This window comes from Stegodyphus dumicola, chromosome 12, assembly GCF_044657685.1.
Source record: "Stegodyphus dumicola isolate Sdum_Otavi_A_Nest chromosome 12, ASM4465768v1".
Classification (NCBI taxonomy): domain Eukaryota; kingdom Metazoa; phylum Arthropoda; class Arachnida; order Araneae; family Eresidae; genus Stegodyphus; species Stegodyphus dumicola.
In genome coordinates, this window is record NC_140779.1 from 4,797,435 (window position 1) to 4,816,096 (window position 18,662).

At 30.6% G+C, this 18,662-nt stretch overlaps 1 protein-coding gene across 5 annotated transcripts in view; it reads right to left on the reverse strand.

The window, feature by feature from the left end:
* Positions 1 to 18,662, reverse strand: part of LOC118195450 (hemicentin-1-like) — a 331,768-nt gene that overhangs the window by 86,077 nt on the left and 227,029 nt on the right. For all 5 annotated transcript variants that reach the window (XM_085827451.1, XM_085827448.1, XM_085827449.1 and 2 more), the window contains exons 47-50: positions 13,704 to 13,982; positions 11,870 to 12,142; positions 6,802 to 7,086; positions 1,888 to 2,160 (exon numbers count right to left, since the gene is read on the reverse strand). In XM_085827451.1, coding sequence (XP_085683577.1) covers positions 1,888 to 2,160; positions 6,802 to 7,086; positions 11,870 to 12,142; positions 13,704 to 13,982 — 1,110 coding nt within the window. The remainder of the gene's footprint in view (positions 1 to 1,887; positions 2,161 to 6,801; positions 7,087 to 11,869; positions 12,143 to 13,703; positions 13,983 to 18,662) is intronic.

Here is an 18,662-nt window from a genome sequence, read left to right on the forward strand (position 1 = left end):
GATTTTAAACATATTTAAAATTTACTTTGCATTATTATCCCACTTCATGCTGCTTTCAGCATGCAACTGGATTAGATTTTGAACTGATATATATATATATATAATAATAATAATACTAAATTAGATAGACAGATAGGTAGTATATGTTTATTGATTTTACATGTGTTAATTATAGAGAATTAACACATGTAAAATCACATGTAATTAACACATGTAATTATAGAGAAGCTGTGAAATTGGATGTGAATCTCATGTACATGGATATGAATCTCATATAACAAATAAAATGTAAAATCTCAAGTAAAAAAATTGTTAGTTATTTTGACCAAGCAAAAAAATGTACTGGCTTTTTGAAGTGTTGATTATAAAAACTTGAACTTTGAAATTTTGCATATTTCACATTGTTACCTTTATATTTCGTTATAAGGTATTTCCCCCACCTTTTTAGCATGGCTTCGTAGTGTGGTGGTTGGCACACTGGGCACGTATTCCAGAGGTCCGTGGTTCGATTCCCGGCAAAGGTGTTGCTCATTTTTCACATCTTTCCTGCTTCCAAAATATTTAATGTCTCTACAGTGACGCACGACCTAAAAAGGGTGGTGGATGATGATTCTCCACACCCAGGATTTGGCGACTGGGTTTCCTGCTTTCAAAATACCTAATGTCTCCACAACATAAACTTTAATTACACTTTTATCAGTGAATAATTAAGATGGAATCCAAATATGGCAAATTTTTTAAATTTCTCTTTTATGCAAGAACATTTTTTTTATTAATTTCAATTTCCTTTAGGTATATGATCAAAATGCTATAAATATTTTTGTATGCTTTTTATGCTATAAATATTTCTTGCATCTAACATTAAGAAACTGTGAAGATGTATTTTATATGTCATTTAATCGAAGAAAAGTACATCTTTTAAAATGTAACAGAAACTTTTTAAGTATAACAGAATACTTTCTAACCTTTTATTAGTTTTTAAAAACAATGCAATAAAGCAATAACTTAGCGCTTAGTCATATTAATTACAAAAAGATTGCTTTTAATTTACTATTATTACTTTAAATTATATTACATGCCTCTATCAAGAAATACACAGAGAAACCATTAGTCTTCATTCTCAAAATTATCTTTTGCTTTAAACAAAGATTTCATTTGCTTCTTTCATATATTTATCTCATTTCTCAAACTAACAGAGTGAGATTTGAGGACTGGTAGGTCTTACATGGATAAGAACAATTATCACTGAAACACATGTGAAAATTCTTCTGAACTTTTTTGCAAACATCCATTCAGATGTTGCATTATGACAATAGAGTATATTACAGAAAAGAGAGAGTACCTGTCACTTAACAGAACTTAGAAGTTGCAACATAATAATTATTTTGTCTAATAATTCCTGATATTTTTACAGGAAGAACAGTAATGTTGTTCCTCATATATTTTGCATCCGAAAAAAAGAGACTGTAATTAAGGAAAGCAATTACTAAAATATTTAAATTAATCTCACATTTTGTATATTTTAAGCAATTAAATAAGTAAGATGTTGTATTTCAGCACCACCAATAAAACAATACAGATATATTTTACTTACAGAACAAAATATAAAATTTAATTGTATACAGGTTACTACAATCATAGTGACAAAAATAGAAGAACTTCCATCTAATAATAATTACTGATACAACAAAAAAAAATTGATTATTCAGTGATTCAGCACATAGTAACTGAAGAGGCAAATTTATTATTCTTATTCTTCCTGCTCAATTAATGGTATACAACATATATGTACACTAATTTAGCAATCCAAAATTTTAATAATATATCAAGTCATATTCTCTCATTCACCTCTATACTGAAGAAACTGAGATAAGCTAATAAATTTACCAGAAACTTGCAAGACAAAATCTTTTCTATCTGCTCCTGCTTCATTAACTGCAATACAAGAATAATTTCCTGCATGTTGAAGTTTCACATTATCAAAATACAATTCAGTCTTCCCAAATATTGAAGGTTCTGAATCATCGAAAAGTAATACAGAATTTTCTTTTAGCCATGAAATTTCAGGAGGAGGAACTCCAACAACAGAGCATTCTAGAGCAATTTTATTTCCTACTTGAGTCTTTATTAAAGGTGCTGTGTCTTTTATGGTTGGTGGCTCTAAAATAAAATATTCAATTAATCAACAAATATAATTACACATTTTGTTTTTACAAAATATGGCATTTGGCACGAATTTGTGATAAATAAATAAGCAGAAAAATTTAAACCACTTACATGTTATATACTAAAATTAACATAACTCATTCCGTAAATAATTTCTACAAATTACATACTACACTCCCTCTTAGCTCACCATTTAGTTTTAGTCAACTATTTTTCATTTTTTAGCAAAAAGAAAAATTGCATTAATCCTATTAAGTTTAAAGGGGAAAAACGAAAAGGGGGAGGGGAAGTACTAAGTTTAAAGGGGAAAGAAAGTTTTATGCCACCTTTTCAGAAAAATATAAAAAATAACTTAATCAAACAATTTGTAAAAAATAATTAAAAAATAAGACAATAATAAAAGTATGATCCTTGTCTATTTACTTTGTTGTAACATTACCAATTAAAGAAAAATTCTTAAAAACAAAAGCAGTATTCTTATTAGTTTTATACATTCTAAAATATCTCTGATTTTTTCTTATTTAAATAAAAACAGTTCAACCAAATCTTTATCAAGATAGAAGTGATTACTATTATTGGTACATACACTTTTATGTCTCGTGCTGTCATTAAAAAAGCAAAATGAATGTTAAAGAAAATACAAGTAAATAAGATAATAAACTGCAGTTTTTATTCAAATGCAAAATAACATTTCTGAAGTTTTCCTAGTATTTAACGGAGTACACAATTTACAAGATTTATGCACTTCAAAAATAAATTTTTAAATAGCTCATGAGAACAAAAATTAATACTCAGCTGTTAAATATTTTACTAAAATAATTAAAATAATAGAACACACAAAAATACTTTTAGTTGCGTAAATTAATCTTAAACATTGTTTCCACGTGTAATCAATACTAGAATGCTTATTTTCCTGAAAATATTAGCCAGAGTCATTTTAGCATTATTAAATCTTTCAAAATAATTTTTATTATAATTTTAATATAAAATGCATACATACAGGGAGTCCCATAAATCTGTAAATATTTTAAAAATTCATATAAATTGAAGGAATTTGTAGAACAGAATGCAGTTTATGGAAAGTTACCCTCATGAAAGTTATTTTCTTTCTTTCTTTTTTTTTTGGGGGGGGGAAGGGGATAAAGATAAAAATAGTTAACATTTTCATGGATAGACAGTTTGCAGAAATGCAGTAACAACATATATAGAAAACCAGAGTCCTATAAATTGCAGGGTTTTATGATCAACAACCCACGTCTGATTTTTCGTCCATACATAAAGCTTTAATTGTAATGCTGATATTGGTGGATAAAGCGTTATTGGTGAAGTTGTTTCACCTCAGTTAAGAATTGCCAATTGAAGCTTTATGAAGGTTTTGGACACTGAAGAGACAGAAAAAGGCTTGAGATCAATCACTCTTGTTAGGCTGACTTTGCTGATAAGACATTTCGAAAAAATGAGTCATGATAGTAAAAAAATCATGTGCCATCACTCTCGTAATGGCATACCAAGTTTATCAGCATCGCACTTCTGATGGTCCGTAATTACAATGTGGCTTTGCATATGGGCACTCTAAGCGTGCAGTAACCAACCAACGAGTGCAGTAAGAAGCACAAGAGAAGTGGCACGAAATACTGGTATACCAAAACATCAGTATTCAGCATATTTCACAGTGTTTTAAAATTGTACTCTAAAAAGTTGCGATCAGTGCACCAGCCATTATCAATTTATAAAGCTAAATGATATGAATTCACAAATTGGGCTTTGTCAAAAAACTGATGACCATCCACAATAGCTTCTCAATATCTTGTGGACAGATGAGGCTAATTTTTTATTTCATGAAACAGTCAACACCTTAACTGTAGAATCTAGGCAAAGGAGAACCCACCTGTCTATAATTAGGAGCTCCAACATTCATTTTATTACAGTATTATGGTGTGGTTTCACTGCATCCATTATTGTGTGCCCTTTTTGCTTTGAAAAGCGCAGTGCAAAAGCTGGCTGGAAGACCTGCTAAATTGCTGGAAAACACTACTTACAACTGCTGCAAGAAAAAGGCTTACTTTAACATAATATCTTTCACACAGTGATGTTGATGCAAGACAGGGTACCTCCTCCTGTCACAACCAAAGTGAAAACGTTCCGAAGAAGAATCTTCACCAAAGGGTGATTACTTAGCCATCACTGTAGAAATGAGTGCCCCCCACTTGCTGAACTTAACGTCACTTGATTTTTGACTGTCAAGTCAAAAGTGTTCCACAATAGCCCATCTTCTTTAATGCAGTTAAAGGATGTCCTTCGTCACAAAATACCCTGCATCTATTCGGATATGTTGCATGCTGCAGTTAACGATATTGTAACTCACTTGCAAACTGTAATCTGTAATGATGGCTGACATACAAAATAATAATGATATGCTGGTAAACATTTGCCAAATATGCAACTGAAATGTAAGAAAGACATTCTATATCTTCTAAGAACTCTCTATCAGTGATGGTGAAGCATTTCTGTAGCATATCATTGGATATACTTCTAAACAAGAAAGCACCTCTAGAGTGGTAATGAGATTTGATTAGATGTACATAAGCAGCTGTGTATCTACCAAAACAGTTCATTAACAGTGGAATCTATATGTTTACCAAGCGCTGGCAGAAGTAATTTGAATTAGATAAGGATAACTATTTCAGCATTTGCAATAAATATCCTACAAACAAAAAATTTTAATTTTCTACTGAATGCAGTAATACAAGTTTACTTTCAATATCAGTAGCAATCTGAAATTTTGGACCAAATTTATCATTTGAGATGATACAAATGGTGAATGGACACTGTATTTTATTACAAAAGAATTGCATAATGCGACAAGTTCTGCAACTATATGTGTCAGCACATCAATAAGATGGAGAATGATGACAGGTAACTTATACTAGGATCCTTAAAAAGATGAAAGAAGAAAATTCAGTGTTACACTGGGATATTTATTCACCTAAATAAAAAATGAAAGTAATCTATTAAAACACGATTTCCGCAAAAAGTTGAAATTATAACCAATGGATGCTGAAGTTGACTGGCTATACAATTTTTGCAAATTAAAATCACTATAAAAGTTTTAGCTGTTTATCTGACGTATACTGGTTAAAAGTTTTATTAAAATTATGATATCCAAAAAGGTAGATGACACAATTAAATACATGCATTTTGATATAAAATACCTAATGTTAACAATAAATGAATTTTTATTCTGAAATATAACAGAATATTCTACAATACTATTTAAAATATGAATGAATTTGTATTGTGCATGTAATAATACAGGGTGGATTATGGAAAAGTAGGCAACCTTCCATACCTATGGCTCGTTCCCTCGAGAAGACTTTCATTTCTCTTGTCATGTCTTAGATAAGCTACTTTTGGTGGACCACCCAGCATATTTAACATGGGCATTCTATTGTTAAATGTAGTATTAAATATCCAAATAAATATGTTTATATCCATTTACACTTTTTATCCTGCCCCCAAACCTGCCAGACTGCAACACTATATTTATTATCCTCAACTTAATTTCTGATGAATATATATATATATATATATATTTAGTTCTAGATGCAAAATTTCCTACTTCTATATGATTCTTTTGCATGCTATATTTCATTTTCATTTAAAGAACAGAAGATCTTAAATTCTTTAGTCATACAACAATATATATATATATATATACATTTTTTTTTACAAAAAACATTTTAAGAATGCCTATAAAAAGATGAAACTACATTCTTATTATTTACCAATGTTTAAAATTACAAGTAAGTACTTCATATTAGCATATTTTCAGATATATAACAGCAAATTTAACATGAAATTTCATTCAATATTCTAAATGTCACACAATAAAAATAAAGACATATTTTAGATTGAGAGAAGGAACTATGATTTGGAAGACAAATTATTTTTTAAAAAATGAATCCAAGTATATTTGAGCTTCACGTGTATGATAGCTTCAACTCAAAAAAAAATTTGATAAATAAGAAAATATAGAAAAGCTTAGAGCTTAGAACTGGGGCTTTGCATAAAAACAACTTAAAGTTATAGAGTGAGAAATATCAAGAGAAGGCTAAGTATTCATGAAAGAGGATTGATTACTGAAATAGTTTCTTCCCCCTGTTATGGCAAAATCTACCAATTTTTTATAGAAAGCTATGCAGGTATGAAAGAAGATTTGCAGCATCAGTATGTATGAGGTTTCCAGCACCAGAACAAAAATAAAATATCACCTGATTGTAACAAAGAGAATCTCTTTAAACTGGAATTTAATAAAGAAAGAAAATGCCAGCAGATAATTATATGTTCTACAATTTTTTATCTGGCAGATGTATCAGTCATAATTTGAGTGATTAAACATTTTACATAGCAGAAATTTGAGTAATTGGAATTCTATAACCATTATAGCTTTTATTTATCAGCAAAATGGTATTTGTAGATAGCCAATCTTCAGCAGTAAATAAAAAGTTCAAGAATAAATAAACATTAAAAAATACAGCACTTGACATACTAGAATTATATATTATAAAACAGAATGTTTGCAGACACATCAAAATTTTCATGCAATTTCATAAAACTAAAGTTAAAATTAATTACCTAAAATATTCAGAACAAAATCCTTTGTATCATTACCAGCAGAATTCGTTGCTACACACATATAATTTCCAGAGTCTTTCAGATCAGCATTTCTGATTGTAAGTTTAACACCTTGATTGCTAATATTATAAGCAGATAAAAAACTAGACAAAATAGGCATTTTATTTTTGAACCAGAGCACAGTTGGTGGAGGTATTCCATGTACAACACACTCTATGTCAACAGATTCTTTAACAGATGATGTAACGAATGTCGTTTCATCACTTCTTTCAATTTTGGGAGGCACTAAAGGAAAAAAAAAAAAACATATAAATTCCTGAAGAAAATAAAGACATTTCAAGTATATTTCATTACAGCAGGGATTAAGTATTTACAGTGGGTTAAAAGACAATGCAATTTTGTTCTCAGTGAATTTAACATTATAAGGTATTTTCTCCCTCATTTCTGCATGTCTTTGTGGTGTAATGGTAGCACGCTCGGCGCATATTCCAGAAGTCCAGATTCGAGTCCCGGCAAGGGCATCCCACATTTTTCACTTCTCCAGCATAAAAAAAAAAAAACCTACTGACTCTACAACATTAGAGAATTTGAACTTTATTTGCAGTCATAGTATGCATTATTTTGTCATTTATAATTAATAAAAGTTCTTTATTAGTTCAAAGGGGCTTTGTCGCTGAAGGACTATTGTTTTCGTTTTGCGGTTTTGCGTTGAATCACTATAAATGTCCGTTTAACTTTTCAAACTGTTGCCACCACATGTTAGAATCCTGCATTATGTTTGAAGAAATTAAATAACGAAAAATCTGCATAAATGTATGTATATTTCTCGCATTGTGATAAAACAACGGTACATAGAGCCATCGAATTTTGAATGACGTAATCCTCCTACGAATATGGGCATGTGGAAGACCAAATTTGAAATTTGGAATTTTTTTATGACCAATTTCGTATTTTGTAAAACTACCGAATTTTTTATTAACAAACTCAAGGATTTCAAAGCAAGGAATGGCAACACTGTACTGGGGAGGGAACCTTTTTATCTCCAGTGAGCGGAACTGTGTATCAGAAATACTAAAGATATGCTCATTTTAAAATTATTTTGTGACATTGCTATTGAACTGAATTTTAAGTGCAAAGAACGTGATATTTAATAAATAAATAAATAAAGGTAACACACAAAATGTTAAAAAAACGCCCCTTTGTATGTAATTTAAAATCTGAAACCTTTCAGATTTTATTTTTATAGTTCTGGTTTTCCTCTTAATTTTTTTATTTTATAATTTTATCAATTAAATTATACAATACTTGGTACATGCCGAGATTCACCATTTCAGAAAACAGTATCTGTCATTTTCAAAATCATAAAAATGGACATATGAAGAATACTTTTCATACTAAAATACTAATACTACTATAAAATACATACATTGGCCAATAAATTAAACACCTTTGAGATTTTCATCTGAATGCATCCTAGTGATGAAGTATGCAAATTTTTTCTATGGCGTAGGTTACATGTGGTTAGAATGCTAGTATAAATAAGGTGCAAGATTTCTTTTCATGATGAATGAGATAAAATGGAGAAAATGACAGATCTTTGTCATTTTCCCCATCTGGTGTTCTTTGTCGATAAACAAGCAGCCATGAGATACCTAGATATACTGGCAAATCAACTGCACCTTTTTTACCCTGATGGTGACAGATACTTCATGGATGATAATGCAATTATACACTGTGCAGAAGGTGTTCAAAATTGGTTAGCTGAACATCAGTCTGACTTCCAACACCTTCCCTGGCCACTGCATAGCCTGGATCTTAACTCCATAGAAAATGTGTGGGATATGGTGGAAAGACACATCCGATAGCACTCTCCTCTTCTAATTTATAAGATCTAAAAAGACACATAGCGAATGCATGGTATTCTCTGGACCCAAATGCACTCCAGAAGCATGTAGACTTGATGTTCAAAGGAATCGCAGCAGTTGTCTGTAAAAAAGGTGATCCAATAAAATATTGATCTTGGGTTTCTAATTCATTGGCCAGTGTGCATATTATAATAGTACAGTTGCACCCATTTACATTTCATTGTTTTGTAAGTAATATTTACAATGTGCATTATTCTTCATCTGAAAAATATCCAGTATTATTTTTTTACTTGCAAATATTAAGTTTCCTTTCAGATTTTTTTGGAATGAAATGTAAATGGTGCAACTATACTAATGCTCTTTTGAATTAAATGCATATGAAATATACATTTAATTCAAAATTTCATTTTATTTAAAAAAAAAAAGAAAAAAAAAATCAGTTAAATGAAAATACACTAATTACAATTATTAAAAAAATCATCCGATGTGAACTGAAGAATTCTCTTTATTTTGATGGCCAAAGTCATTTGAAATAAGGAGACTCAAAATGTAAAAGTTAATGGACTGACAATATTATAATTTTATGTATTATATATATATATATATTATTGCTAAACATATCATGGGATTTTCCAAATGGCTACACCTCTAGCACAGTAAATGACCTTGGCTATTTGGACCATCATTTATTATCTAAATGTAGTGGAAGTGCAATTTTGTTAGTTACGAGTGTGGCCTATGATAATCATGGATAAGTCAAAAGTGCCTAAGTTTGTGAAACAAAGAATTATAATTAAATTTCTTGACGGGAAAACATCTCAAGCTTTTAAATTTTCATCAGGCTTTGGATACAATATTGAGAATAATGTCTGCCATGTAAAAGTAGCTGAGATATTCTACCATATCAATGTTACAGTCCAGATCCCCAGTGTTTTGAGTGATCACAGCATTTTGAGAGTTTTACACACCCAACCAAACACCTTTTTTTGAAAAAGTGATAAAACAACTTCCATAAGGCTGAGACATATTTATTGCAGCATATACAGTCTTACAGAAGTCTTAAGAGTTCTGCAAATATGTAACCATTCCTTTTAAGTATTTTTTTTTTATTCAGCCAATCTGAATGCCTTGATATAACTAATCGTTTCACAGACATTTTCCGAGACATTTTTACTCCCTAACTTTCTAGTAAAAACTGAGAGTATGTTGACACTAATGTCTGAGAAGAAGCATACTGATTGTGGAACAGCTAATAAGCATTGTCCCATTTGCAGTATTATATATTTACAGTTACAAGATCCCACTTAATTGTTATTTTTTGTTTATAAGAACTTCAATATTTTCTTCAGTTTCAAGGAAACTATGCAATAATATATCTATTCTGGCTATTACTCTCATGAAGAAAGAAAATCTTGCTTATTGTCTTTGGGAAATGTCTGATAATTCTTCAAAACAAAAAAGTTACTGCGACACTCCAACTTCTGCATCAAATTATGCTGTTGAGTGGTATTTTGGCACAAAATTTTTTAAGTTAATCAAATTATTATGTAGAAAGCTAAATATATTAAATTACTGATCAATAAAAAGTTTCTATAGAGATTAATATTGTTACAAAATAGATACTCTTATAAACAGGCCCTAATAAAGGACAGAACCCTTTTCAATTAACCCTTTGATGGTTATGAACGAGTTCAGCTCGCAATCGTGCTTCATAATGCACGCAAACGAGTTCCGCTCGGGAGCAAGATTTTGACCGAAATGGTTAGTAACGAGCACTACTTGCGTAGTGAAATTTTTCCCCAATGCGCGCTGACGAGCTGACTTCGTTCGCCATTATTATTCTGCACTGATTGTGTTTCAAACGAATTATTAAACGAATTTAGTTAGTTTTACTGTCTACAGATGGCAGTACGAGTTCCATGAATTTCTTTGCATAATGAAGGTGGATTTTTTTTTTGACCTTGTTCATTTTATATGTATTTTGGCGCAGTTTTTAGGGTGTTTGTACAGTAAAATGGCTCAAAAGCGAAAGTTAGATAGTTATGATTGTGATACAGAAAGCTTATCAAGTTTTGAATCTGATGAAGACTTTGTTCACAGTATTTCAAGCTCAGAAGACGATTCAAGCGATGAGGAAGAATTTTCGAGTGTTCGACAGTGGTGTATAATTGATTCAAGTTCTCACGCTCCTAGCCGATTTAGTTTTACTAGTGATGTAGGCATGAAAGCTTGCGTGACAAATATTTCTGATCCACTAGAGTATTTTGAGCTGTTTTTTACTGATGAGATTATAAATCATATTGTTACGGAAACCAACATTTTTGCTGCTGAAAATTTAAATAAATTTAAGAGCAAAAAATACTATAACCCGATCTCAACAAAGGAAATATTACAAGAAAATATTTCGTTATTTATTGGACATAACAATTTTATGCTTTTCAGCTGTGGAAAAAAAAGGGGAATAAAAAATCAAATTTGGAATTTAGAATTGAACTAGCTGAAAGAATTGTTGAGAAATATCACACTCATAGACATTTGAAATTAAAACCTGCTGAAACAGTTTCGATTACTTTAAGGTTGTCAGCACGCCACTTTCCTGATTATATTCCACCTACAGAAAAAAAGAAAGAACCTACTAGACAATGTGTGGTATGTTGCAGCAAAAATGATGCTAATGGAAAAAGAATTCGCCGTGAAACACGTACGTATTGCAAAGCCCCATTATGTGCAATTCCATGTTTTAAAGTATATCACACACAAGAAGATTTTTAGGTAATTACTGTATTTATACTGTGCTTCATAAAGTTTTACATTAGTTGTATTTATTTAGTCCTTTCAATTTAATATTTTTCTTATATTTATAATTAACTATTATTATTTATATAATTGGTTATAATCATTTATAATTTACTGTTTAATAATTATTTTAAAGTACGTAAAAACTGTTATTTATGTACTACAAATATTTAAGAAATTTTTAAAACGCGCGAGGCGAGCTATCTACGGCATCGCCAGAGAAAGGTGACATTTTTGGAAGAACGGTGGGGGAAAACAGCTGCCACTTTTGACTACTGTTTACTCCTAATGCTGCGCGAATTAAGTAAACGGAAACTGCTCATTTCCATAACCGTCAAAGGGTTAAAAAAACGTAAAATTTGAAAAGAATGTTTAACTGGATAAAGATAGGATTTTTAAAAACTTACTGTTTACAATCAGATCAAATGATTTAGTCACCTTTCCAGCTACATTGCTAGCTTCACATAAATAAGTTCCATTATGACTTATATCTGCTTCTAAGATTTCTAGTATGCCATCCTTTATATGAATAGCTTCTGAATTAGATATGATATTATTATCTTTGGACCAAACAATATCTGGCATAGGTATCCCCTGAGCTGAGCAATGCAGCTTGTTTGAAGAGCCAGCAACTATAGACAGATTATCTCCATTTTTGAAATTATTTAAGACAGGAGGCACTGAAAATAAATAGATCATTTATCAATTCTGTTAAAATATAAAAGCAATTTTTTTATATAAATAAGATGAAAAATTTCTGCTTATAAACACTCAACAATACATTTTATAATTTCAAACATTATGTTTTGCCATAATTTATCAGGCAAACTGTACAGTTCAGAAACCAGCATTCATTTTTAGCTCATTTCTCTTTTTCATAAAATGGATGTTCATAAAAATGTACTATATGTAATAATTAATGTACTGACAAATAAAATGACCTATAACTATGTTAACCTTTTGACTACTAAAGGGGCATGTATGTCCCGCTAAAAGTTTAAAAATTACTTGTTGTGTTACAAAGTACTTTGAATCTCCCGTTAAAAAGTACTTAGCATCACCTGTTCAGGATCATCTTCCAATAGCTAGAAAATGAAGGCACCACTGTGCTTGTTATATGCAAATGAACATCAAAAAGAACAAATATGGGCTGCCCAATGTGTAATGTTGGGTACTGCAAAGAATGCTGTATCCTGCACCATACGATGTAAAATCTATTTAATATAATAAAGTTTTCCAGAATAATAGCTGTGCTAATAGTAAGCCGATTGCCATGTGTGGGACATATGTATCCCATCAATAACTATGGCCAGGATATATGTGCCCCAGCCTTTGGCTTGAAAACCGTTTGTCAAAAAAATCCCAAATGCTAAATTTACCTTATTTATGCCATGTTTTGTTCACTTGAATAGTAAACGGGGAAAAAAAATTTTTTTTTTTAAATTCCTAGTCAAAGGATTAAGGAATGATAAGAAAAAATTTTCGAACTTTCAAACATTAATTATTTTTAAAATCAATGTTAGGGCATTTAATATGATTTAGATAGTTAAGCAGTAAAATATTTTTTAATGTGAATTTGCTGAAATCTTAATTTAATATCAGTTATTAAAACTGATTAATTTAACATTTTATTAAATATCTGCACTGAATACAGTTTAATTATACCTCACATATATAATCACATAGTTTAAAGATTTGCTCAAAATATATAAGTACAAAGTTATCCATTAAAAAGTATGAGCTTTAATGCATTTAAGGTACATGAACATACATAACATTTTTTCGTAAAAATATGACACGATGAAAATAGAGAATAAGGTATTGGTCTATGACAATAATGATTTGTAACTTGGCAAAACAGCAAATAAAAATTACACTATACAGCCTTTGTTAACACACACGTAAAATTTTGTTTTAAATAACAAATAGTTTAGTGTATGAAATTAATGAAACATCAAAACATACCTAGTACAGTCAAATTGAATTAGTGTATGAAATTAATGAAACATCAAAACATACCTAGTACAATTAAGACACAATAACACGCCGAATAAATACCAATTCAGAAGTCAAACAACAAAAATCAGCGTTATATTTACAAAATTTTCACAGTTTGTAAATAAATGTCTGTGAAAATTTTGTAAATATAACGCTGATTTTTGTTGTTTGACTTCTGAATTGGTATACCTAGTACAGTCAAATTGAATTAGTGTATGAAATTAATGAAACATCAGAACATACCTAGCACAGTCAAATTGAATTTTTGTTCAACAGATCCTGCATTATTGGTAGCGATACAGGTGTAGACACCAGCTTCATCAGGTAAAGTGTATGTAAAAAGCAGTGCATAATTATTGTTCACGAATTGAACATGATCCTTTTCACTTAATGGCAATCCATTCTTTAGCCAAGTAATGGATGGAGGAGGAGTACCAGATGCTTCACAATCAATACGCAAAGGTTTTCCAAGAATAACCTGATATTCTTTCGATTTACCTTTCTCATCAATATCGGGGGGCACTGGAAAAATATATGTATAATAAAATATTATTCTGAAAGCTTTTATAAAATTGTAATTGTTACAGAATTAGCATACACTGAAAAAATTTTTTAAATTAATCAACATCCATAGAATTAGCAATATTTAGACAATGCATGAGTATCAGATCACTAGTTCCAAACTAGCAACACCAAATACATTTCAAATATGTATTTATTGTAAATACAATCCTTATATTTTTATAGACATAAGGACAATGACTGATTTTATGGACACGATTATTATTGAAGGGAAAAAGGTGGAATGAATAGACTAGGGCTTTGTCTGTGTCACTGTCTGCTTGCATGACAGGCTATATGACTGTGATTTAACATTTCTTGTTAATTTGATTTAAACACATAAGTACTCTCAATAATGATCTGCAAGGAAAATATAAATCTATAACTGAAATGCACTGCTTGTAATAAAGCTTTTAAGGTTAAACTGAAATCAAGGGAAACACAATTGGCAATAATGTTTCATATCTTAAATCATGGCTATTATTTTAGACAAAAATTTTCAAGAATGTGCAAGAAAAATAGCAACTATTGCAACAAGAATTCACAAAAAGATATAAAAAATTTTAGTGATTAAGAATCTGATTTGACATTATAATCATCATCTGCAAGGAAAAAATTAATTTATAACTGAAATGCACTGCTAAACAAAAATTCAGTGAACCGACTGGCTCCATGGGTGTTTTCATCATGTGTATCGTGTATATGAGCCAGTTTCCCTTAAAAAGTCCTCCACGAATTCATTCCTCCCTGCAGGCAGATAGCTCTCAAGTGTTTTGCCATAATCACATAAACCAAACCATTATTATTATTATTTATGTTCTGATAAAGATTTATAAAGGAAACATTTTAAATTTAGTTTATTTTTATTTATTTATTTATTTTTTTGTAAAAATACATTTCAATTTTGTTTTAAAAAATTCTGATCTATGTGCATATCAAAATATAAGTATATATAATACAGTCAAAAGTCGTTAATCCGGACTCGTCGGAACTTCAGCGATTCCGGATTATAGATCATCAGTTTAAATCTGGTAAGATGGCATGCAGAAATTACAAAATTAAAAATATGAAATTTTTAATATATGAAATAAAGAACAATTATGATCTAAAGGGTATCAAAATTTACAAAAAGAAAAAGCTTAATATTTATTTGTTTATTTTATTAAACATTTCTTTCAATGTAAGTTGTTTAAGTTGCTTCGTTTCATGTGATAATACTTTTATTAAACAGGCATAATTTCTTGTTTAGTTACAAAGTTCCGCTGTTCAAGTCCTGTAATTGCTGTGTCGAGAATACCGACTAATTTGTCAATCGAAATGTTTTCGTTTTCAATAACCTCTCTGTCACTTTCTTCACTATTGGAAGCGAATTACAATGACGAGGAACTTGATTTAAATCATATCAAAGACGGAGTACATCGAGATGAAATACTACATTTAGTAAGGAATTATAAGCCAAATAAAATAAAAACATCTGCCCTGAAGATAAGGATAGTGCTGACAGATCAACTTCCAATTCATTGTGCGTCGCGGCATTTATGCCCCCCCCCCGTCGCAGAGCAGCGTGAAATTGATAAACAGATTTCGGATTTCAAAACATTCACTTTGTAGATGTAAAGGATTACATATTAGTAAATATATATCGGATATTCTATTTGACATAATCGAAAGTTCAAGCTTACTTTTATAAAATTGCTCTAACAGTCTGCAAAAAATAATAAGCCGGATCCAATTCGAAGATTAAGGAACAACGCAATCTGCGACATTAACTGAATTAGATAATTTTAGCTTATACTGTCCGTTATACATTAAACGCGCATGCGTAAACGTATATAGCGCATGTGCACACGCATATTCGCAGCGGTAAAGGTCTTACGCGCACGCATAAACGCCTATGCGCAGAAAGTTTGCAGCTTTCAGGTCCGGATTATAGATCATTCCGGATTATGGGTGTCCGAATTAACGACTTTTGACTGTATTAATAATGACAACTGTACTTATGCAAATGACTAAAAGAAATCCAGATTTGTTGTATAAACGAGAGGTAAAAAGTGTAAGGCTGCTATCAGACGGCGGTTTGTTTCGGAAGAACAACCGTTTGGAAAAATTTTTCTGCTTTGTCACAATAGCCAATCACCATACATCGCTTTGGGGTTAACACAGGGAAAACTGGTTCCCCATTACAAACAAGCTGATAACATTCGAAGCTCATAGCTGATTGTTTGAAAACGAACAACTTGCAATTTTTTTGGAAAGGAAGGAAAAAGTCGCATGTCTCTTTATCAATAGTAAACTAGTGAAAAAATTGTCCGAAACAGCTGTTCGAGTGAAACAAACGTCATGTGATATGGGCCTTAGTGGTCAATGCATTACAAATATTTATTTCAGTGCACTAAATCAATGTGTGCATGTATCTTGTGAACATACTGTTATGAATCTTGTACATAGATAGATTATATGTGTGAAATTGTTGTATTTTACTGTGTTTAACATGAAAATCTAGAGAGATGAGCTATGCTGGAAAAATAATATTATAGGAACTATTTAGCATTAAGTAAATCTGTATCTCAGTAATTTGGTGAGATATCGTTAAGCAAGCTGACAATGGTTTTTTTCGGTTCAATTTTTGTTGCCAATTTTAGTGAGAAATTGCCAAAAGTAGCCAAACTTGGCGACCATTTGGGCCAGTATCACAGTAATAAATATTGCAATTGAATAAAAGTAATTAATCACTATTTTAGCTGTAGCGATAATTCTGTCCTCATATTGTCTTCCAGTAATTTTGAAAAATAGAAAGTACTAGAAATATCTCGGTGGCCCAATGAAAACTATATAAGGAGAGAGAGAGCATTTGCTCTCGGTTGTTATTATTAGCAGCCAGCTGAAGCATAAGTTTCGAGTACTATCTCCAGTTTAGCTTTGCTCTTTAGCTGTGCTTTGCATTGTATTTAATGTTCTTAGTAGTTTGAAGTGTGACTACTGATCGTATTCCGTGATACAATGATCTCATTTGGCATTAAAGATGCATATGAATAATTTTCAATTTTAAAATTGGGAACTGTTAGTGTTTATTTTAAAATTAATAACATCAAATAATTCAACTGCATTCTAAACTAAGAATAATCAATTAAATAATTTTATTTCATCTTCCTTTCCACTTCTTTCTCAGATTAATGATAATGTGGATGCAAGAATCAAGTGTAAATAGCCTCTACACAAAACATTTCAAAAATAAAATTAAAAAAAATAATAATAAATAAATAAATAATTTTTTTTTGGGCAAGAAAAAAACACATTTTTCTTTTCTCCAACAAACTTCTTTTACTTTGGTTTACATAGGAACATATATTTTAAAAATTAGCTGCAATAAATATTGTAATATTTTTCTCACCTGTTCATGACAACTTTAATAAATGTTTACCAATTATACAGTGAAGTACTGTTTATATGTCTCTCATGCGACCATTCACAAATGAGGTATAAATGAGAAACCCGTATAAACAAAACTTTAAATTATGGTTTGAAAAACACACATATATCTACTTCCTTAAAGGTTATGTATGCTACACTAGTGCAAATTTCACATTTTGCAAGAAATCTGTCATTTGAAGATGGGCAGTGCACTGATCCTTAAAAAGTAAAATTTTACAGTTTTGTCTATTTTCTTAAGCCATTCTATAAAAATATCTTAGTCATTATGCTTTCTTATTTGCTTCATATCCTAATGGCAGATTTTTAACCTGTTCTTGGTTTTGGTGACTTTTCTATAACTAAAGGAGTCATTTTTTGTGTACCATCAGAGCATTTGCATAAACTAAAACAGTGAGACATTCCTACTCCATGATACTGATCACCTTTGAAAACTAGGGCTCTTGAAGGCATAATTTTAAAGAAAAGAGCAGTTTGATCAACATAAAAAGTGTCCTTTAAATCATATCTATCTATAGATAAATTCTTGAACAACTCTTCAACTGATTCAACAAGAATGCTTTTTTCATTCTCCATTTACTGTATGACATGAGATTCCATGCCCCAGTTTAAATTTATGTAGTCATCCAGTTGAAAAACAAGCTTTCTTCACATTCAGTAAAAATGCTATTTCTTTTGACTTCTCAATTAACTTGGGGTCATTCCCTGGAATGTTGGATGCCATGATGCTGAATGAAAAATTTGAACAAAATGGCTTCGGCCTCAGGAATCTTTCCATCTTGACTATGTAAATAATTTCTTTAAAGTGGACTACCTACAAATTTCTGCTCTTTCTTCAACTTTTTCCCTATCACAAACAACCGTTCTTACTGTTTTCACAGGAATATCCAGTTTCTTTGCTAACTCAAATTTCAAAGCAGCGTTCTCTTAATATTTATAGATTTGAATTTTATTTTTAATCTTTCACTTTGAGACATTTTGTATCTGTTAATTATCTTCCACCTAGTTTACTTAAAGAAGTATCCTATTCAGAAGAAACATCTGTATCTATTTTTCCCTTCAAGTATTCTCTCTATTCATGGACTGGTTTTCCAGTACCTGACTGTGTCTCATGCCTTTTTTCCTTTTCCTATCCTCATTTCCGGAAAAAATACTTATATTTAAGACAGTGAAATGTAAAATCAATGCAACAAATCAAACAAAAGTGATGTA